General features: G+C 44.2%; 3 protein-coding genes and 1 long non-coding RNA gene across 8 annotated transcripts; 1 reads left to right on the top strand and 3 right to left on the bottom strand.

Moving 5' to 3' along the window:
- Nucleotides 1-732: 732 nt before the first annotated feature.
- LOC135676183 (26S proteasome regulatory subunit 6B homolog) lies at nt 733-5,353 on the bottom strand. Its single transcript, XM_065187075.1, has 6 exons — nt 4,802-5,353; nt 3,811-4,041; nt 3,514-3,672; nt 2,722-2,874; nt 2,353-2,436; nt 733-1,054 (listed from the first exon to the last, which is right to left on the bottom strand). Exons 1-6 carry the CDS (start codon nt 5,285-5,287, stop codon nt 920-922), a joined length of 1,248 nt encoding a protein of 415 aa, XP_065043147.1. The 5' UTR covers nt 5,288-5,353; the 3' UTR covers nt 733-919.
- Nucleotides 5,354-16,233: 10,880 nt separating this feature from the next.
- LOC135677703 (uncharacterized) lies at nt 16,234-17,321 on the bottom strand. The gene is made up of 2 exons (XM_065190080.1): nt 16,710-17,321; nt 16,234-16,621 (listed from the first exon to the last, which is right to left on the bottom strand). Exons 1-2 carry the CDS (start codon nt 17,313-17,315, stop codon nt 16,394-16,396), a joined length of 834 nt encoding a protein of 277 aa, XP_065046152.1. The 5' UTR covers nt 17,316-17,321; the 3' UTR covers nt 16,234-16,393.
- Nucleotides 17,322-17,731: 410 nt separating this feature from the next.
- On the top strand, nt 17,732-21,862 carry LOC108953014 (uncharacterized). Of its 5 annotated transcripts, none has more exons than XR_010514181.1 (3): nt 17,732-18,075; nt 18,206-18,572; nt 20,499-21,862. It is a non-coding gene; the product is annotated as an uncharacterized LOC108953014 (long non-coding RNA). The 5 variants fall into 5 exon arrangements; XR_010514178.1 differs by lacking the exon at nt 18,206-18,572 and having other exon boundaries at nt 17,732-18,054; nt 20,499-20,841; nt 20,906-21,862; XR_010514180.1 differs by lacking the exon at nt 18,206-18,572 and having other exon boundaries at nt 17,732-18,054; nt 20,480-21,862.
- LOC103987627 (BIIDXI-like protein At5g11420) lies at nt 19,119-21,278 on the bottom strand. The gene is made up of 3 exons (XM_009405978.3): nt 21,146-21,278; nt 20,528-21,061; nt 19,119-19,800 (listed from the first exon to the last, which is right to left on the bottom strand). Exons 1-3 carry the CDS (start codon nt 21,204-21,206, stop codon nt 19,184-19,186), a joined length of 1,212 nt encoding a protein of 403 aa, XP_009404253.2. The 5' UTR covers nt 21,207-21,278; the 3' UTR covers nt 19,119-19,183.
- Nucleotides 21,863-22,025: the final 163 nt, after the last annotated feature.

Consider the following 22,025-nt stretch of genomic DNA (forward strand, 5'->3'; position numbering starts at 1 on the left):
CAGAAGCAAACATAGTTTATGTTATACTTCCCCGCGGCACAGAGCACCATCTTCCCGCTCCGTTTGGTATTAAGGTGGAATTTGATTCAAGAAATTTAAAAGCGCAACATATATACATAGATATATATATATATATATATATATATATATATATATATATATATATTTGAAATTAGAACTGTATGAGGATATGGGTGTCATCAGAAGTTAGTGAATTTTGTATTTATACTTTTAATTTTGAAGTTATAGCACGTAATTGCATTGCACAACATAAAGATACATATACTATCATTTGATGTTATTTGAAACTATGATAGATATTAATAAGCGTTTCAGAACTACTTTAGACATCTTATAAGATGTTGTACACTAGTTACACTGAAATCTGCAACGAGGCAGGCTTGTGCTTTCCAATTTTGCCCCTCGACCAATAGCCAAATGATATAGCACAACAACTATATAATAAAATGATTAGATTTCATACTAAAATATGAAATGCATGAACATATAAGCAATTAACAGACTCGAACTGGTGACATCAATGCGCGAAACTAATCATTTCAATCCTACAATTCATGGATACATCATATATATATATATATATATATATATATATATATTCATTCTTGAAGGTTAAAGGGCCCCGTCCACCATCACTACTCCACCCTAAACAGGAACTGGAAGTTGATGCTTTGGAACAAACGGCTCCCGGACCACAGAATTACACATAGCTAAAAAGGACAATACGAAAGATTAATTTCAAGTACTGCAGCAGTATAGACATACTACGAAAGATCAATATACAGCAGTAGTGTTTCTCAGGAGACAATCCGACAGAAAATATACAGCAGCAGTGATCTACTTAGTAACTTCAACACACATCAGCAGACTCCGTAAAAACAGTATCAGCAGCAGGACCTCATTTGTAGAAATCAAAATCCGTCTCTGGCTTCTTTACATTAGTCCGGTAGCCCTTCTCAAAATCCTTGGGAAGAATGACATAGCGGTTCTTCCGGACAGCATGCATCCCTGCTTCTTGGCAGATAGCAGCAATCTGCAAAACAGATGCTTGTTGCTGTCAGGCAAGACAAGTGGAATCTTTCTAAATCAAGAAGTGAAAATACTGAGAAAATATATTTAAAAAAAAGCACCGAGTCCCAATAAACAAACTGTATCAAACACTTCCTCAAACATTTAACTCACTTGAAAACTGCATGAACACTGAACGCTATTATTATGAAACAGTTAACTATCAGAATTCTGGAAACTTGGGTATTCAAGCCAGTTCCATTTACATTATGGTTACAGGCACCTGAAAGCTTTTCTAATTGACCTGCTAAACACAACCTTTCTTTTCTTGTTTGGAATGATGGCAGGGTGTTTATGGGAGCAAATCTTGGGGGAACCAGCACCCAAGGTTTAGGGCTGGTATCCTACAATAAGATTTAATCTGACTCAAAATATGCAAGACAGACCTTGAGACCAAGTTAAATGATCTCATCAATCATTCAAGACTGAATGGGTTTTGACAGAAAACCAAAGAATAAATTCTTCACATTTCTCCTTTTACCAAAGTGTCCAAGGATATATTTTCCATGATTCTGTACCAAGGAAGCACGCTACCTAGTAAATAACAAATTATCTGAATTAATCTCATGATACTTAAACTTTTCCCCCTCAAGTTTGCATGTCTGGTTTCCTTTGATTATAAGAGAGAAGAGAGAAAGAGAGATGAAGCAGATAAAGTCAGTCTTAAACTACACAGAATAGAGCAAAATAATGTTACACACAACAATGCTCAAGCAATAGTGACAAATCTTACCGAAGAAAACAAAATTCTCTATGATTTTTTTGTTTTTCTCAAAAGGATAAGTAGTGAAAGCGGACTTTGATCCCAAGACCTTACAATCGTTTTTACCGGTCAAGCTACCTAGCACGTTCAAAACACTTATTGCCGGATGAGGTTTTGACTCTTAACCTTTGATATCTGGGTCCGTTATAGCAGACCCACTTATACCACTACCAGACCAGTGTTTTAAGCATCTAAATGTTGGATAAGATTTTGAACCCTCAACCTTTACTAAGTGGATAACCAATGTTTTAATGTTTTAAATGTAAAAATATACTAGATGTTTCAAAACCACAACCTTTGTTAATGTTTTAAATGTAAATAGTAATACTAATTTAATGTGTTTGCCGGGAGAACATCTTTTATGCAAATTGTATGCAAAAAGCCTATTCTGAAAGCGAAAAAATGAGCAAGAACATATTTAATTAGCATAATACAGCAATTAACAGAACATCTTTAATTCCCAAATGCAAATTAATGATAAAAAAATATATATTGCTAACCTCAGCAGCACTAATTTTATCAGGTCGAGAAACATAATCTTCCAAGTCGACCTCATCACTAAGATTCATTTTAGCAGTGCAGACCTGAATGAAAACAATCCAAAAGCATTAAAGGCTCCTTATAATCAGGAAATCCTTTCAAATCAAGTTCAACTATAAAGAATGACACTTCCAATAATGTTTTTCATATCATGCTGCTTTAATTTTTAAAGAATCCAGAACGAATCTGTATTAAGCTTTAATCATTAGGAAAACAAGCAAGGAAAAACTATCTCGATCAATAAACATAATTGTAAAATGTCATTTAAAGCATATTGATGCCCAGTATACTATATAATTGGATCAAAATTAGGGCAAGAAAAAAATTACTTGAAAAACTAATCTCTTTTGTCGCCTATCAGGCAATGGAAATTCAATTTTCCGATCAAGTCTTCCTGGACGGAGAAGTGCAGGATCTAGAGTATCAGCTCGATTGGTTGCCATTATGACCTTCACATTGACTGTTTGATCGAATCCATCCATCTGCAGTAGAATTTTAAACATCAAACCGCTGAAGGCACAAAAATGTAATTGGGCAAAGAAAATAAGTTAAACATGAAGGACTAACGCATGATCAAGAAATAAGCATGACAGGTAACTTGAATTGTTCCAAATGTATGCTTTTCTAGCACAATAGAAACACCACCCAAAATCTTTAGCAATTAAAGACTAACCTGCCAACGATATAAGGTCAAACTTAGAGTTTGATGATTTATCAGAAATGAAACATGATTTGAGATTTCAATAATGTTTATTTTGTTTAGCAATATGGTAGTACCATAGGGAGTACCCAAAAAAAAAAAGAGTGATAGTATCAATGATTAGAGGAGGATTAGTGAGATGAAATAGAGAGAAGAATACTCAGTTCACAGCATTAAAATTCAACTTGTAGTGTTATAATTTTTCTTGACTTAAAAAAAAAAACCCTAACAATGATATCAATCATCTTTCTTCTTCAAATGGCTAAAACTTTCAAATGCTGTTACTAGTTAATTCCAGTAATATCATTCTGCTTGACTTAAAAAAAAATCCCTTACGGTGATATCAATCAACTTTCTTCAAACAACTAACTTCTAGCCCAGAGAATTGATAAAAATTTACATCTTGCACCTGAAAAATTACCTGATTCAATAGTTCCATAAGTATTCGCTGAACTTCCCTGTCAGCTCCAGTTTGTGCATCAAAACGTGCTGTAGCAATAGCATCAACCTCATCAATGAATATAATTGCTGGAGCATTTTCTTTTGCGAGGCGGAAGACATCCCTAACCATTCTTGGACCCTAAACAAGTAAAGAGATATCTATCTCATGAACACAGGCATAAGCAAACTCCAGCATAAAAAATCATTGAACAAGAAAAGTCAAAATCATTGTCGAGGTTTCTTTTGGAATTGCACGAAGTACAGAACTAAAACATACCTCACCCAAATACTTCTGAACAAACTCAGACCCAACAACTCTAATAAAAGCAGCAGTTGTATGATGGGCTACAGCCTTGGCAAGCATGGTTTTACCCGTCCCTGGAGGGCCATACAAAAGCACACCTCTTGGAGGATCTATACCGATCTGCTTGTATAACTCATGATGTGTCAAAGGTAATTCAACAGCTTCCCGAATTTCCTGCTTCTGAGTATCATAGCCTCCAATATCCTGGATAAGAAAAGAGAAAATCACGAAGCAGAAAATAATATATTCTGGAAGTAGACAGGCAATGCTAATTGAACAAAACAATGGAATAATATGTATAGTTTACATGTATGCATGTGCATATATCACAATGATTTCCCATCAAACAAATCAAACCTTCAAGAGAGTAAACATCTTGTGACCTAAATAAATTCCCATACTATAAATTCAGGCTAAAATAGGGAAAAAAATATTTTCAGAATCTATTCCAGAACTGCTGAACATAAGGCCTGATTCTATTCAGCGATCACGAAAGCGCATCATCAGAACCAAAGTAAATAATTAAACCCTAATATTCCCTCAAGTCCTATTAAGAAGCAACTAGCAAAGATGAACATTCAAGCTGAAAGGGGAAATAATATCTTCTCCAAACCCTAATCAAGAAGTGCTGAAAAAGGACCCTAATTCGATCAAGACGACAAAAGCTCATTCTCAGAACCAAAGCTAGCGTTACCTCAACTCCTGACCTAATACACCCGACGAGAAGAATATCACGCTCAAAACCAAAGGTTTATCTAATCTTTTATCAAACCATAGCCAAGAATCGTCGAGTAACTTGTGACCTGATTCTTGCCCACGAAAATGAGAAGTTCCAAGAAACCCTACAGTGTCTCCAATCCAGCAAAGAAGAAGCGAGACGGCATTCCGATTTCAAGAAAAAGGAATGTTCGTGGTGCAGAAGTTAGGGGTGAAGGGACGAGTCTAGGGTTTCTTGATAACAGACGTTGTAGGTGACGTCGGGCTTCTCAGACTGGCTGAGGAGGGAGATGCTACTGTCGGCCTCGGGTGGGAGGACGTCGACGAGGGCGTTGGAGTGGCGGTGGAGGGCGACAGAGGCCGAGGGCTTGAGGAGCTCGCGGTTGATGGTGCTGAGGATCCGGACATAGTAGTTGGAGCCGGTGGTGGAGCCGACGATGGCGTTGTTCTGGTCGACCATCTCCATGAACTGTCCGATGACGAGCGGCACCGACTGGATCCGCTTCACCTCCTCCTGGGCGCGGAGGTGCTCGCGCTTCAGGTTCTTGAGCTCGTCCTTCACGTACTCCTCCTGGATCTCGATGAACTCCAGCTGCCGCTGAAGGGACTTGAGGCGCCCATAGAGGTCGTCATCCTCGTCGCCAGGGAGGGAGGATGAGGGACTCGCGGAGGCGGCGATGCTCGCTGGAGGGGCGGCCGGTGAGGGCTTCGCGTCCACAGCCATGGCCGCCATCAGAGACAGCTTTGACGAGACGCTCTTCCGATGGAACCGAAACGAAAGAAAGGGCCCTCCGAGATAAGGATCGAGTTCGGCATCAATTAATAAAAGCGGGACCGAGTTAGTGACTCAACTCACTCGCCGAACCGATTCTCGTCGGCAACCCGGACAGTTAATCAACTACGCTCGTGCAAAGCACGTGATTTGATAGGAAACTTTGTCGCGATCCACGCGAGGCAGATGCACTCGACATTCTTATCGTAGATTAAGGCGGATTTCGGATTCGAACGAGCAATTGCTCCAAAATTCGCATCGCACGATCATAATTCGTATGGTTAGTGTTGGTCATGCCGTGGCCTCAGAGCCAACATGGTTGGGTTCGGAACCGAATGATCGAAGATCTTCCTGAGCGACCCTCGATAATGTTGAGATGACTGACCGCGGTGGTCCAATCGTGATGGAACAGTAATTTCCTCTGGAAGGGAACTCCTCGCCTGGGCACGCAGTGAGAGGCGCTCCGTCTTCATCCCTGCACACAGGTCGGGTCGGGAAGCTCGACCCGACCCCTCCGATGATCAAATCAGTTGATAGTCACAGGGGGTTTTTGTCTACCTGATCTCCTCCCTTCTCCTTTGAGCGTGAGGGTTTTTATAGAGAAGATTACTGTTACCTGATGTACCCGCTTTGCCGATGGAAACAGTAATACTTCGAACGTTCCGTAAGTTCCTGCTGACTTCTCATCGGGTTGGGGGTTCTGAGCAACCCTCTGTCTTTTATCTAGAGAAATATATATGTTCGGGACGCACCCAAGGAGGGGGGTTGAGATGTCAACGCCGGCGGGTCGAGGCGATCAAATCTGCGCCTCGGTGTGGTAGACTATTGCCTGCGGGACGGCTCCGCCCTGACCCTTTTGTGCTCCTCCCGCTTTCCGGCCATCCAGACCTCCGCCGCAATGAAACTAGTTAGCTCGTTGGAGCATCTCCGGGATCGCGGTGGGGGGTCATTCCACCAAGGACCAGAAGAATCTGGAAGGCCGCAAGCATGTCATAAATGCCTGCATCAACAGAGAGGGATGAGCGTCCGGCAACCCCCGGATTTGCGTAGTAAGGCGATTCACAAAGTGGGAGAGGGGCTCGTCTTCTCTTTGCTCAAGTTCGAGGAGTAGCGCGACGGATGGCTTTGGCCGGGCATATGCCAAGAAGTTGAGCCCAAAGTCTTTGGCGAGCTGATCAAAGGAAGTGATTGCCCCGGCCTTCAGGTTGCTATACCATGCACGAGCTGGGCCCCTCAGTGTCGTAGGAAACGTCGTGCACATCAAGGCGTCTGAGGTCCCGTACAGCGCCATCTGGGCATGGAAGGCGGCTATATGGTCCGTCGGGTTGGTGACGCCGTCGTATGCATCGAGGGAGGGGAGATGAAAGTTCGGGGGGATTGGCTGGTCTTGTATTTCAAGTGCGAACGAAGACCCCCGATGCGGGTCCTCCCCAAGTTCTTCCTTGGACCTACGAACCTCCCTCTGCACTTCGTCGAGCCGCTGACTAACAAAGCGTAATTGGGCTCGTAGGGAGTCCACTGAATCCGAAGATAATGCCTCGGGTTCCGGGCGCTCGCTCGGGTTTGCCATCACCCGGTCCCCGGGTGGGACCGATTGGACCCGAGGCAAAGTGGGGAGCTCCGGAGGTGGCGTATGAGCCCGAATGGGCGGCTCCTATTGCCGCAACGGTTGGATTGCAGGCGGGTGCGTCGGACGAGAAACAAGTGGGATAATGGATTGCACCATACCCGTTAGAGCTCGGACTTGATGAGTGAGATCCTGAAAGACCTCGGACGACACGGGCGACCTGTCGGGACACCATCGGGTGGCGACAAGCTCGGGTCGTTGAATATCCGCCAATAACGCTCTGAGGTCGTGGCAGAGTGTTCATCTCGAGGTTTTCCATGCGGGGGGTGTTCCCCCGGAGCCCTGATCGGGTATGACCCCTTAGCTACGAGTTCGTCTGAGTCGATCTGTCGATTTCTCAACATTCAGGCCCTTCTTCTAGCGCCAAAATGTTGGTGTCAACAACTTTATGTCGTGGCCTTGGGGCCAATACGACTGGGTTCGGGTCCGAATGATCGGGGATCTTCCTAAGTGACCCTTGAGAATGCTGAGGTGGCCGACCGCAGTGGTCCGATCGCAACGGGACAACCGTTTCCTCTGGCCGGAAACTCCTCGCCCGGACATGCGATAGGAGGCGCTCCGTCTTCATCCCTGCACACATGCACACAGGGGATAGTATTAGGAGATTTTTACTTTATTTTTCTCCTCTCTTCCCTTCCTGAGCGCGAGAATATTTATATGAAAGATTACCGTTGTCTGATGTGCCCACTTGTAAGGAGCAAGATCATACTCCTGGTAAAATCTGACATCGATATTGGCATTGCGTGAAGGATCGAACTCTCGCAGGATGTTAATGCTAGTCATAGGTGCCCAGCAAGCCAATCACGTGAGTGATGGCACGTGTGACTTGATACAGAATATTTTTGCTTATTATATTTTGGCGTATATCACTTTATAACTATTGCATAAATGCATACATATATTGTGATGTCCTTTGATTTGTGCAATGGGAATCGGATCGTGAGGAGATCACGATAATGAGATCGATTCACCTTTAAACACATATCCTAAATAATCCCGGTCATAGGTTACTCGAGAGGGACATCGTAATAACCGGATAGACTGGTGTGCTGTATACCCGTCCATATGATGGATGCAGCTGGTCTCATAGTTGCTCGTGTAGGGACACTAGGGATACAGTACAAGTGCTCATTGGAGAATGAGTTCACTGATTGATCCGCTTACGGAATGCTAGATGGTTGATGATGCCTTATTGTCAGACAGCGATTCCGTAGTCCTAGTGGTGTATCTGGTCCTTAGACTTGAGACACCAAGGATGTCCTGTATGAGTGCTTCACTCTTTGATACCAGACTTATAGGTTTGGCTGTCTCGGATCTAGTACAGCAGGTCATTGGGAGTGATAGTCGACCTTACGAGGGCTATTGAGTGTTGATAGAGGATCATCCACTCTCGGCGTCATGAGAGGAATATCCCATGTGTTCTTGCTCAGACAAATCCCTGGCCAGGGTCATTCGGGTTGAGAGAGAAAGAGTTCTCCGGGAGAATCCGATTAGAGCGAGACTCGAGTAGAAACCGTATGAGTCTGACAACACCATGCTCGATATACAGTCTTTGGGATATTAGATGGATGAGGGATTATAGGTACACGGTAACTGAGGACAGACAGGTCCAATGGATTGGATTCCCCTGTATCGTCTGGGGACTACGGCGTAGTGGCCTAGTACTTCCGTAGTCGATGAGTCAAGTGAATTATTACAGAGATAATAATTCACTGAGTTAGAAGGAGTTCTGACAGGTATGACTCACGGCCAGCTCGATATTGGGCCTAGATGGTCACACACATATGGTAGGCATTGCGATGAGTAGAGGTTCAGATATGAGATATCCGACGGAGCCCTTGTCTTATTGGATGCAGATCCAATACCCACTAGGGGAGGACCCATTAGGGTTTGACAGGGGACCTCTATAAATAGGAGGGATTCAGAGCCTTATAGGCTAGAGCATTTGCTTGCCTTTCCTATTCTCCTCTTCCTCTCCACCTCAGAGCAGGCCTGGAGTCTTGAGGAGCGTCGTCGCAACCCTGCTGTGTGGATCACCGCTAGAGAGGAGGACGCTTGACCTCCTTCACCCTCTCCTAAGGATCTGCAATGAAACAGGGATATACGATCTCCCTAGGTAACACAATCTACTCTATACGCAGTTTTATGTTTTGCGGATTTTTCGCACCAATCTTCGCACGACGACGAACATCTTTTTGGGAATCGGGGATTTTTTTTTCTTGTTCTTCCGCTGCCCATGTGATGTCGCCCCCAAGATTTCCCAACAGTGGTATCAGAGCCAGGTTGTTCGTGCGAATGATTGGTTTTGAACTGCGTGTGTTGTGTTTAGGAAGAATATTGACGTCAAAATCGTTGACGCAAAAGCGAGAAAGGGCAGCCACAGTTGTTGCCCTCGATCTGCGTGCGTGAAGCGCAGCCGAAGGCGGGCAGCATAGGGGCTGCGTCTGCAGCAGCCGGCTGGCGGCCTGCTTGCAGCAGGCTTGCTGCCGGCGGGGCTGGTAGCCCACGGGCAGAGGCGTCGCAGGGCAGCGGCGCCTGCCGCCGTAGGGCAACGACGCCTGCCGCCGTTGCTCCCGCGGGCGAAACCCCCCCCCCCCCCCCAGGGGCTGCCGCCCGGCAGGACAGCACCGCCTGCGGAGGCAGCGGCGCCCGAAGGGGGTGCCCACCCGCAGCGGCATCGCCGCCAGCGGGCGTGCCGCCTGCAGGGAAAGGACATTAGGGTTTTCTGGGCAAAAGACATTTTTGCCCCTCGGAATTTAAAAAAATTCCAGTTTCTGTCTTTTGTCCAAATTACGAAAATACCCCTATAAATTTAGAAATTCCCTATATGTTCCTGATTTCAGAAAATATTAATTAATTAAAAGGTTTAGTTGATTATTATTTATATTATTATCTAGTAGTCCTACATGATGATGATTATTTATACATGTGATGTATGATGTGTGGACGGATGATCATGGACCGTGTGATGTGTGTACTTGTGATTATTATTATTGAGGTCTGCAAGCCTCCATTATATTTCTCGTTTATTGTCGGGCCTGCGTGCCTATGATTAAGTTGTAATCACATGAGGAGGCGCAGCGGGAGCGTGGATGCGATAGCGGGACCCACGAGAAGGACGATCGCAATGCATGAAGATGCATCAAGATGTCAACGGAACCGACGAGGACGAGATGGACGATCACAGGGCATGGAGATGCACCGTTGCACACATAGATCTTGATGTGAGTGATTAGGCCTACTGGCTCGGGCCTAATCACATTAGGTTGTGGTCCATGATCATCTAGTGTAATTGATTATACACATACTAGATAAGTATATATATTTGCATGCGATGTAGATATATATTAAATATGTATATGTGTGACATGTCATATTAGGAGACCAAATCTTAGAAACATCTCTCGATAATATTAAGTCGGTAAACGTGAGGCAATTAGATTGACCCACGTGGCCTTCCATCGTTATGAGTAGGAACCGATTCCCGGTGTAGGTTGAGTTGGTCAAGTCCCTCGAGACTCACCTATATCGCGATTCGCTATCTTGCTTACGACATAGAGATGTCACCGGTGACATGAGGGCATGGTATACTTGGTCGAGTCCCTCGAGGGTATATCATCATATCAGACTCATCTTGTAACGAAGGTGTTGACTTAACCGAGCATCATGGTTGGTCGAGTCCCTCGAGGCCATGGTGATTCGGAGGCCGAACAAGACGGGAATCACAAGGAGTTGTGATTGGTAAGAGTTGCCTACCTTTTAGGCTTAGTGTGATTGGTCGAGTCCCTCGAGGTTACACTAAGACGCTGATTGGATCCTGATCCCCACTAGAAGTCTGCCGGAGACTTCCGTTTCACGTGCTGAGGGTGTCGCGTGACTCGTTAGTAAAATAGTGGGAGCATATTAAGATAGAAGTTCATATCTTGATAGTTTATTTATTGCAAAATCTGCATGTTATTCATTTTTGCTGCATCTTTATTTTCAGAAAATGTCGTTTTCAAATCCCTTACGTGACATACTTGATGTCAACCGCCTCACTGGTCCAAATTATACGGATTGGCTCCGTAACTTGAGAATTGTTCTCACAGCGGAGAAAATCGTGTATGTCCTTGATACAGTGATACCTACGCCCGAAGAAGGGGCAAACGAGGATGAGATCGCTCGCTACGTGAAGTACATTGATGACTCCACTCTTGCTCAGTGCTATATGTTGGGCTCTATGACTCCTGAGTTATAGAGACAATATGAAAAGATGGATGCCAGATCCATTCTCCTACATGTCCGCAAATTATTTGAGGAACAGGGAAGGACTCAACGATATGAGATATCCAAGAGCCTTTTCCGCGCTAGGATGACTGAAGGGACACCGGTTCAGAACCATGTCCTAAAGATGATTGAGTGGATAGAGAAACTCACAGGTCTAGGAATGGTCCTAGAGGATAACTTGTGTGTGGACATTATGCTTCAGTCCCTACCAGATTCCTTTTCACAGTTCATAATGAATTTTAATATGAACAAGCTTGAGGTGACTCTCCCAGAGCTCCTCAATATGTTGAGGGAGGCAGAGAGTACTATTAAGAAAGAGAAGCCAGTTCTCTACACTGGTGAGACCAGAAAGAAAAGGAAAGCAGAAAGGTCCCTTAAGAAGGGAAAGGGCAAGGGCAGACCAGGTAAAGCAAATGTTGCTAAGAAAGACCCAGTAAAGGACAAAGGCCAATGCTTCCACTGTGGTAAAGATGGGCAATGGAAGAGGAACTGCAAAGAGTACCTTGCAGAAAGGGCGAAATAGAAGCTTGGAGAAGCTTCAGGTACATTCATGATCAATCTCCAATTGTTAGATTTTTGTGATAGTGCATTGGTATTGGATACTAGTATTGCTTATCACATCTACAATTTATTGTAAATTCTAGCAAAGCCAAGGGGAGATTGACGAGAGGAATATTGCATAAAGGTTTGTTTATACAAGACACTACTCCATATATCATGAATGTATGTGTCCAAGAGGAAACGAGATGAGGTGAACAGTGTATACCTATGGCATTGTAGGCTAGGTCATATCCATGAGGGAATGATTCAAAAGTTGCTAAATGATGGATATCTAGATCCATTCGACTACGTGTCATATGCAACTTGTGAACCTTGCATTCGTGGAAAATTGATCAACTCTCCATTTAGTGGAACTGGAGAGAGAGCCACTGAGTTGTTGGAACTCATACATAGTGATGTATGTGGACCCATGTCAACTCATGTCATTGGAGGTTACTCCTACTTCATTACATTTACTGATGATTTCTCAAGGTATGGATATGTGTACTTAATGAAGTATAAGTCCGAGGCCTTTGAGAAATTCAGATAGTATAAGAATGAGGTGGAGAACCAGACTGGAAAGAGTATCAAAACTCTTCGATCAGATCAAGGAGTTGAGTACTTAAGTACAAAGTTTACTCAGTTCCTCAAGGACCATGGGATATTATCCCAATGGACACCTCCTTACACACCTCAGCTCAATGGTGTCTCTGAAAGGAGAAATCGTACGCTATTAGATATGGTACGGTCCATGATGAGTTTCGCTAACCTACCCATCTCATTCTGGGGATATGCCCTAGAAACCGCAGCTTACCTTTTGAACAGAGTTCCAACTAAGTCGGTAGTGTCTACACCATATGAGATATGGAAAGGGAAGAAGCATGATCTTAAGGTTGTTAAGATTTGGGGCTGCCCTACCCACGTTAAAAGATATAACCCCGATAAGTTATAATCAAGGACAGAGCGATGCAAATTTGTGGGATACCCCAAGGAAACTTGTGGGTATTATTTCTATCATCTCGAGGACCAAAAGGTCTTTGTAGCTAAGAGAACAGTGTTCCTTGAGAAGGAACACATTCTTGGCGGAGACAGTGGGAGAATGATAGAGTTGAGCGAGGTTGGAGAACCAAGCTCAAGCACCACTCTACAGCCCGAGTCTGTTCAGGTACCTAATACACAAGTATCAACTTTACGCAGGTCTGATAGAGTATCCCATCCTCCTGAGAGATATGTGGGACATATTAGAGGAGAGGATGTAGAGGATATTGATCCTCAGACCTACGAGGAGGCTATTATGAGTATAGACTCCGGGAAGTGGCAAGAAGCCATGAATTCTGAGATAGATTCTATGTACTCCAATAAGGTTTGGAACCTAGTTGATGCGCCCGAAGGTATTGTACCCATCGGTTGCAAGTGGATCTTTAAGAAAAAGATCGGAGTAGATGGAAAGGTAAAGACCTATAAAGCAAAGCTAGTGGCTAAGGGGTATCGTCAAAGGCAATGTGTTGACTACGACGAAACCTTCTCACCCGTAGCAATGCTAAAATCCATCAGAATTCTATTGGCTATTGCAGCACACTATGATTATAAGATATGACAGATGGATGTGAAAACCACATTCCTCAATGGGAACCTCGAGGAGGAGGTGTATATGATGCAACCTGAGGGATTCGTGTCCAAGAACTGCCCAGATAAGGTGTGTAGGCTTCTTAGATCTATTTATGAACTAAAGCAAGCTTCCCGAAGTTGGAACATAAGATTTGATGAGGCAATCAGATCTTATGACTTCGTTAAGAACGAAGATGAGCCTTATGTGTACAGGAAAGTAAGTGGGAGCGCTATCACCTTTTTGGTGTTATATGTGGATGACATCCTCATCATTGGGAATGACGTAGGAATGCTATCCACAGTAAAGGCTTGGTTATCTAGACACTTCTCCATGAAGGACTTAGGGGAAGCATCCTATATCTTGGGGATTAGAATCTATAGAGATAGATCTAAAAGGATGCTTGGCTTGTCCCAGTCCAGGTACATAGAAACCATTGTCAAAAGGTTTGGCATGGAAAATTCCAAGAGAGGTCTCATACCGATGAGACATGAGATATCGCTTTCTACGAGTATGTCCCCAAAGACTCCAGGAGAAAGGGCAAACATGAATATGATACCTTATGCCTCAGCAATAGGGTCTATCATGTATGCCATGCTATGTACTAGGCCTGATATAGCGCATACTCTGAGTGTCACGAGCAGGTATCAGGCGGATCCAGGCTTGGAGCACTGGAAAGCAGTAAAGTGTATCCTTAAGTACTTGAGAAGGATTAAGGATCTTTTACTAGTATATGAAGGTAATAGCCTTAAGATTGAAGGCTACACTGACTCAAGTTTTCAGTCTGATGTCGATGATAGCAAGTCGAATTCAGGGTATGTGTACACCTTGAATGGAGGAGCAGTGTGCTGGAAAAGTTCCAAGCAAGATACCACTGCTGACTCGACCACAGAGGCAGAGTACATTGCTGCATCAGATGCAGCAAAGGAGGGAGTCTGGTTGAATAAGTTCATTACAGATTTGGGAGTCGTGCCGGGTAGCGAGGAGCCGATCTCCCTATATTGCGACAACAACGGGGCGATTGCTCAAGCAAAGGAACCTAGGTCTCATCAGAAGTGTTCTGAGGAGGTTCCAACTTATCAGAGAGATCGTAACCCGAGGAGATGTAGCAGTGGAAAGAGTTCCATCCGAAGAGAACATTGCAGATCCACTGACAAAGTCGTTGTCTCAGATTGTCTATGAGCGTCACAAGGGTCTGATGGGGATCAGACACATAGGTGATTTGGCTTTAGGTCAAGTGGGAGATTGCTAGTCATAGGTGCCCAGCAAGCCAATCACGTGAGTGATGACACGTGTGACTTGATACAGAATCTTTTTGCTTATTATATTTTGGCGTATATCACTTTATAACTATTGCATAAATGCATACATATATTGTGATGTCATTGGATTTGTGCAATGGGAATCAGATCGTGATGAGATCACGATAATGAGATCGATTCACCTTTAAACACATATCCTAAATAATCCCGGTCATAGGTTACTCGAGAGGGACATCGTGATAACCGGATAGACTGGTGTGCTGTATACCCGTCCATATGATGGATGCAGCTGGTCTCATAGCTGCTCGTGTAGGGACACTACGGATACAATACAGGTGCTCATTGAAGAATGAGTTCACTGATTGATCCGCTTACGGAATGCTGGATGGTTGATGATGCATTATTGTCAGACAGCGATTCCGTAGTCCTAGTGGTGTATTTGGTCCTTAGACTTGAGACACCAAGGATGTCCTGTATGGGTGCTCTACTCTTTGATACCAGACTTATAGGTTTGACTGTCCCAGATCTAGTACAGCTGGTCATTGGGAGTGGTAGTTGACCTTACGAGGACTATTGAGTGTCGATAGAGGATCATCCACTCTCGGCGTCATGAGAGGAATATCCCATGTGTTCTTGCTCAGACAAATCCCTGGCCAGGGTCATTCGGGTTGAGAGAGAAAGAGTTCTCCGGGAGAATCCGATGCTCGATATACGGTCTTTGGGATATTAGATGGATGAGGGATTATAGGTACACGGTAACTGAGGACAAACATGTCCAATGGATTGGATTCCCCTGTATCGTCTGGGGACTACGGCGTAGTGGCCTAGTACTTCCGTAGTCGATGAGTCAAGTGAATTATTACAGAGATAATAATTCACTGAGTTAGAAGGAGGTCTGACAGGTATGACTCACGACCAGCTCAATATTGGACCTAGAGGGTCACACACATATGGTAGGCATTGCGATGAATAGAGGTTCAGATATGAGATATCCGACGGAGCCCTTGTCTTATTGGATGTAGATCCAATACCCACTAGGGGAGGACCCATTAGGGTTTGACAGGGGACCTCTATAAATAGGAGGGATTCAGAGCCTCATAGGCTAGAGCATTTGCTTGTCTTTCCTATTCTCCTCTTCCTCTCCACCTCAGAACAGGCCTGGAGTCTTGAGAAGCATCGTCGCAACCCTGCTGTGTGAATCACCACTAGAGAGAAGGACGCTTGACCTCCTTCACCCTCTCCTAAGGATCTGTAAGGAAACAAGGATATACGATCTCCCTAGGTAACACAATCTACTCTATACGCAGTTTTATGTTTCGTGAATTTTTCACACCAATCTTAGCACGACGACGAACATCTTTTTGAGAATCGAAGATTTTGTTTACTTGTTCTTCCGCTGCGCATGTGATATCGCCCCCAAGATTTCCCAACAGTTAATGTACCTCGAGTGACGTTCCGATCGGATTTAGCCAGACGCTATCAGCTCAACCGAGACACGAGACGTGGCACAACTTACGTTAACCCACGTCCCATCGCCATTATTGTCATCATCATAGCTTCTACTTAAACATCTGAACACCGGTGGTCGAGAGAAGCCACGAGGAAGTCGATCAAAGAGAGCAGATTATTACGCCGTAACAGAAAACTGAAACCAGATGGGTCTGCAATCTAATACATAATGACGGGACAGAGAGAGCAAACAGTCCTCCATTACAGAAACAAAACTAAGCACCACACAAGCCAAGCCAAGACTTGGTCCCAAGTTATCAGTCGGCTTTCTTGCTCTCTGGGCCTTTGGGTTCGGTTGGCTGCTCCGCCGCTACTCTAGCTCGCTTGTCCTCCGCCATTTTGGAGGAGATTTCATCCCTCTCCTTGAAGTAATTCTCGAATGCACTAGGAAGGAACTTTGGGATCAAGAAGACGAAGAGGTTGATGGAGAAGTACAACATATTAGCTATCGCCAGCGACCTGCCGAACCACATCCAAGCCACGTCCTGAAGACAATATAAACAGTCGAACATATTCTATTAGCTTCGCTACCTTTAGGTGAGATCGCAGTAGAAAGGATAACAGATGTCTTACGTTGACCGACGCGTTGGCCTGAAGCCGCTTGTTGAACCAGACGTCGTAAACCCAGTCGACGAGCACAAAAACCCTCCTCACCGTGTACAGCAGCGTAACCACTGCTCGAACGGGCGGGGAGAAGATGGCCATACCGTTGATTATGTTCTCCGTCAAGATCTGGCAGGAGAGAAGGAAGAGGTGCGGCGTGGCCGACCTCAACGAATGGTCGTCCCCGCGGGCGAAACCCCCGAGCACGAACGCCAGCGGCAGGAACAGCCCCACCGTCGTCCCCACCACCACGTAGGCCCGGAACGCTCGGCTGCCCCGGAACAGCTCCCGCCCCCCGCCGCCGCTTGCCCCAGAGCCGATGGAGGGGAAGGCGAAGCGCGAGAGGGCGATGACGTAGAAGGTGGAGAAAGCGGGGAAGACGAGGTCGAGCAGGGGGACGAGGCCGCTGGCGGAGAAAACCATGATGAAGGCCACCAGCTGGAGCTCGATCACCCTCAGGTAGGCCATCACCCCGCCCATGACCGTGGGATCCTGGTGCTTGCTGGTGGTGACCAGCGGCGCAAGCGCCACATCGTGATCGGAGCGCTGTCCGACGGCAAGAGAGAGGCCGGACATCGTTGCTTTGGGTTCCTTCACGGCTGGTGTTCCGATGATTGATGGGAGCAGGGAAGAGACGACATGTTCCCTTTCCCTGCATGCTTTGCATGGTCATGCATTGCCTCGCTGCTTGCCACGTTCGGAGGGCGATTAGGAGAGCGACGGCAGTTGCGACACATGGCAATGACATGGGATGAGGCGGCAGACTGCACTCCGACCGTGTCAACGTTATACCGAGGAAAGAGAGAGAACGTTGGATTGCGGTGTACGTGGGCGCATTTTAGCCGCAGTGCAGTTCATCATTGTAAGTTGTTTTGCAGCAAATCCTTCCTCAGTGCAGCTTTTTTTCAGTGCCCGGCCCAATTGGGGAGGAAATTAAGCCCAATTTAGGGTCATGAGCAGCCCACGACAAGTCGATCACCGGTGCACTACACAGAACATCGATCTCAATTAGGTTCCCTGAAGGGGGGAGCGATTCCCACATGGTCTGAAGCCCGATGTCCTTGTTCGTGATACGGATCGCATGATCGAGAGGTGGTACTCATGGGAGTTCTTATGCAGTAGAATTTGGTCTCTTCCAAGGGAAATTTGTGGCATTTTTGGATGGCAGCTACCTCCAGTTCTGATACGTTTTGCTCCAGGCAGCAGATGAGATTCTGTGGGTGAGATCATCTGAACCATACCGCATTCCTTATCAATGATTTCCTTTGCACTTCCAAGGGAGAAATCCAGAGAGGATTTCCGGGGTTTTTGCGAGGTATCATCATCTATTAAGAAGGTGCCGATTTCAATTATGCTTGTGGGTGATTATTTTCTGAAAATAATGCTAGTTTTTCAATGTCTCAGTGTAGTTGGTTAAGATTCAAGAAATTGACATGGTTGTTGCTTGTGTGGTCTGTGACCTTCAGGATCAAAGAGAGATCGTTGCGTAGAACCCTTTTGGTGCTGTAAAAAGGGGACCTAAAATAACAAAACTAGAAGGCAGATGATCTTTTATTCATCATTTGCTATGATTGCACAATAATAAGGTTTGCGATAACAGCCAAAGATCAAAGAAATAAAGGACCTGAATTCTGAATATTTATGCCCAAGGGAAGAAGTTAAAAGCTTTTAGTTGATCCAACTATAGGTCTGCAATAGAGATGGTACAACATGCGGATTCTAATGGAGCTATCAGATAGGGCAATTTCCAAAATCCATGTCAGTTGTGCCCTGACTTCAACTTGTCAACTTGCACCAGGATAACCCACTGTCAATTTGAAAAACAATCAAATTGTAAGATTAGTTTCCATTTTTGGGAATTCATCATATCTTGAATTTTGCAATTTGTTCTATTTTATGTTTAGGGTTCTCTTTTGCAGTCCATGAGTACTAGGAACTCTAGGGTTATCTATGTGAGAAATCTTATCGTTTTCATCTATTCTCCATGGTCCATATCAAGGTTTGGCATACTGAAGCATACCACTCGGTACGAGCGATACATACTGATCTGACAGAAGATTGGTACAGGCGGTACATCAATACACTCTAGTGTACCATGTGTTGGTACACTCGATATAGCTCAGTGCGTACCGTACCGATAGCTGGTTGGTACATTGGTATGGACCGGTAATGCAAACCATGGTCCATACCATAACTCATCCCATTCTTCACTTGTGCATGTAGCTTAGGTGTATTCCGTATTTATAATCCATAGACTTGGATTAGTAATCCTAAGTTCATGAAAAAGTTTAGTTGTTCTTGACAGTCATACAAGAGCTGCAAGTAAACGCCCAAGGAAAATGGACACAAGAGACTTAACACCCAACAAATAGTTTTGAATAGCATTGGAATGCAGATCTGTCTTGAGCTTATTATATTATTTAAGAACAACGAATCCATCTGTCCTATATTACCAAATCACTAAAAGAATTTCTCGGAAACTCCTTATCAATCTGGAGAACTGCTGCCAGAAGTAGTGAAGGAAGAAGCAACAGTTGTTGTAGTCCTACTTGCAGTCGAAGTGAAGCACTAATAGACACATTGTCGACCAGGGGACCACATATCACGTGATCACTAGTTTCACCTCCCTGTACGTTCATAAAACCGATAGAAGTAAGATTGGTTTCTGCCCTGAAACCCAGTGAGAACTTCTTACTGTATCCTGTGCCATTGCTTGGTAAAGTGAAGTTTTGGCTTGTTGGACCTGCTTGGACTCCCAAAATAAGTTCTCCAGTGCATGAATCAATAGGAACTCCCATGACAAACTCCAAACGGTATGAAGATCCTTCTTTTAGCAAAAGAATGGTTCGGATCGCTCCAATAGTGGAGACGATTTCCACCGCAGCATTACCTTCTGGGACCAGGTAATGCTTCGAGTCGACATACTTTACTGCCCCAAATACAGCCCATTCAAATAGAGGGGTATTCGTAAGATCTTCAGTTGGCTCTAGTAAAATTCCTTCAGATGAGTTCTTTATGAAAATTGGTCCGTCCTCAAAGCCCCCATTTACAAACTCGTTGGCTGCAATTTCCATCACAAGAACCGAGTAAGGAAAATTTGAAGTGATACAGTTTCTGCCACAAAAAATAGATAACCAAAATAAATAGCCTTTTACATCATAGAATTAGGGTATCTTAATATTTTTCTTAGAAATGGGTCAAACTTGGTTCAAGATCAGGTAGCAAGGCTATTCATGAGTTTGATCTGAGCTCATGAGTTAATTTAGCTTGCCAATTTTGATGTGTTGCACCAATTCAATACCTCCAGGATAAAAACAGTGCTTAGATATAGCAGATGCCTCTGCACTCAATGGAGATAGGAAGAAATGGTAGATACGGGACATTGAGAGCAAATTTATCGTCCCAAATAACAGTGGAGATAGCTAGAAAACTAGTGTAGTTTCTTTATGAGCTTTTAGTGTCATTTACGTTTGCTCAATATATATATATATATATATATATATTTGAAATGTCTCCTTTTATGTGTGTTAAAATTGGTCTTTTTTTTTTATGCCAAGCTATGTGTCCTTTCATATCCAACCAGAAGAATCATGTATTTATAAGGATGCTTTACTATTAGACCATTTTGAGTTTCATAAGTATTTGTACTTTCCTTCCAGCATTTAAAATTGTCTTAAAGAGACTTCTATTCTCTACAGATATATCTACTTCATTGCACCATAATAACTTGACATGATTAGCTCTCTTGGTTTCTGAAAGAATGTTACAGGTTGGTAGAAATCACATACCATATCCACCCATGGGATTGAACCTTTTAAGGATGGCTGTATCCACCACAGGTCCACAAGTGACATTGTGATCAGCCTCTACAGATTGGCTCCGAAGCTCCAGAACAACTGGGTCTCCCTCACCTGCCATACGCCCTAGACTGCAAGCATGACTCTCCCAGGATTTTCTCCCATATTTTCCTTCAACTAAGAACACCGAGGATTTATAAAACCAGCTGCCCACAAAAGACACATTGAGCACAGCAGCAGGAGCTTTGCAGCTTCCGTTGACTGAAGTTATCGAAAACGTAAGGATGTACTGCGCGTAAATTGAGGTAAGTCTGATTGTTTGGCGTATGACTCCATTAAGACCCAGCTGAATAGCATGTCCATTATCAGGCAGCGATATGCTGGGGCCTGCAGTCACATAGTACACGGTGCCGTTGAAGGACCAGCCGGGGATAGTGTTGTTCTTGGACAGAGGCACGAGGGGAGTGCTGGAGTTTGGCTTGATATTTGATGGAGGGAATTCAAAGTTTCCATTCTGCAGCAAAGCTGTTTGTGGAATGAAAATGGCAGCTTACCGGCCAAGCATTTGGTTAGTAACCATGAGAAGTTTAGGGAGGATTAGAACTGCACCTTCTGATGCTGCCGCCACCGCAGCTAATAGGATCAAGAAAATTTCTTCAAGCAGTCTCATTGTCGAGGATGAAGCAGTGGAGGTTACGATGGTTTTCACGAGATGAATCTGATTCAATAACGGGTTGCTGAGCTTTGCTGGTCTTCTTTCTTTCTTTGATCAGATTCAACCAAACAATGCTCCTCCAGTATTCCCCAATGGAACAACGGCTTTGACTGGAATGAAGAACTTGGTGTGTGCGCTTTGATCTTTGGGGTCGAGTCCTTTTTGCCGATGTCTAAAAGAGAACGTTAACATCGTTGGAGATACAGAAACTTGATCCATATCCTTCGTCATAGTCAACGTCTGAGACAAATCGTTGAGAACCTCGAGGCAGGAATAATTGACCGTTGACTTTTTTTTATTTTGGGTGAGATACGTAACGTATCTCATCTCTGCATCTCTCGTTCCTATCTTAAAGGTCTTCCTGGAATCTTTTGGCAAGTTGATCCATATCCTTCGTCATAGTCAACGTCTGAGACAAATCGTTGAGAACCTCGAGGCGCAATAGTTGACCGTTGACTTTTTTTATTTTGGGTGAGATACGTAACGTATCTCATCTCTGCATCTCTCGTTCCTATCTTAAAGGTCACCGGGTCGCTTAGTTCGATCACAAAACAACGCAAGCGTAGCTGTATCTCCAACTTGACTATATACAAACTGCTTAATTTTTCTGACTATGCGAGTCAACTATATGAATTTTTGTTCCTTTTCGTTCCTTTCAGGATAATATTTATGATTAAATTAAGAATTATTCATATATTTTTTTTAATTTTTTTAGTAATTTTCAAAGATATCCTTTCATCTCTCTAAACCATAATGTCGATTGATTCAATCTCG

Source organism: Musa acuminata, chromosome BXJ1-6 (genome assembly GCF_036884655.1).
Source record: "Musa acuminata AAA Group cultivar baxijiao chromosome BXJ1-6, Cavendish_Baxijiao_AAA, whole genome shotgun sequence".
Classification (NCBI taxonomy): Eukaryota; Viridiplantae; Streptophyta; class Magnoliopsida; order Zingiberales; family Musaceae; genus Musa; species Musa acuminata.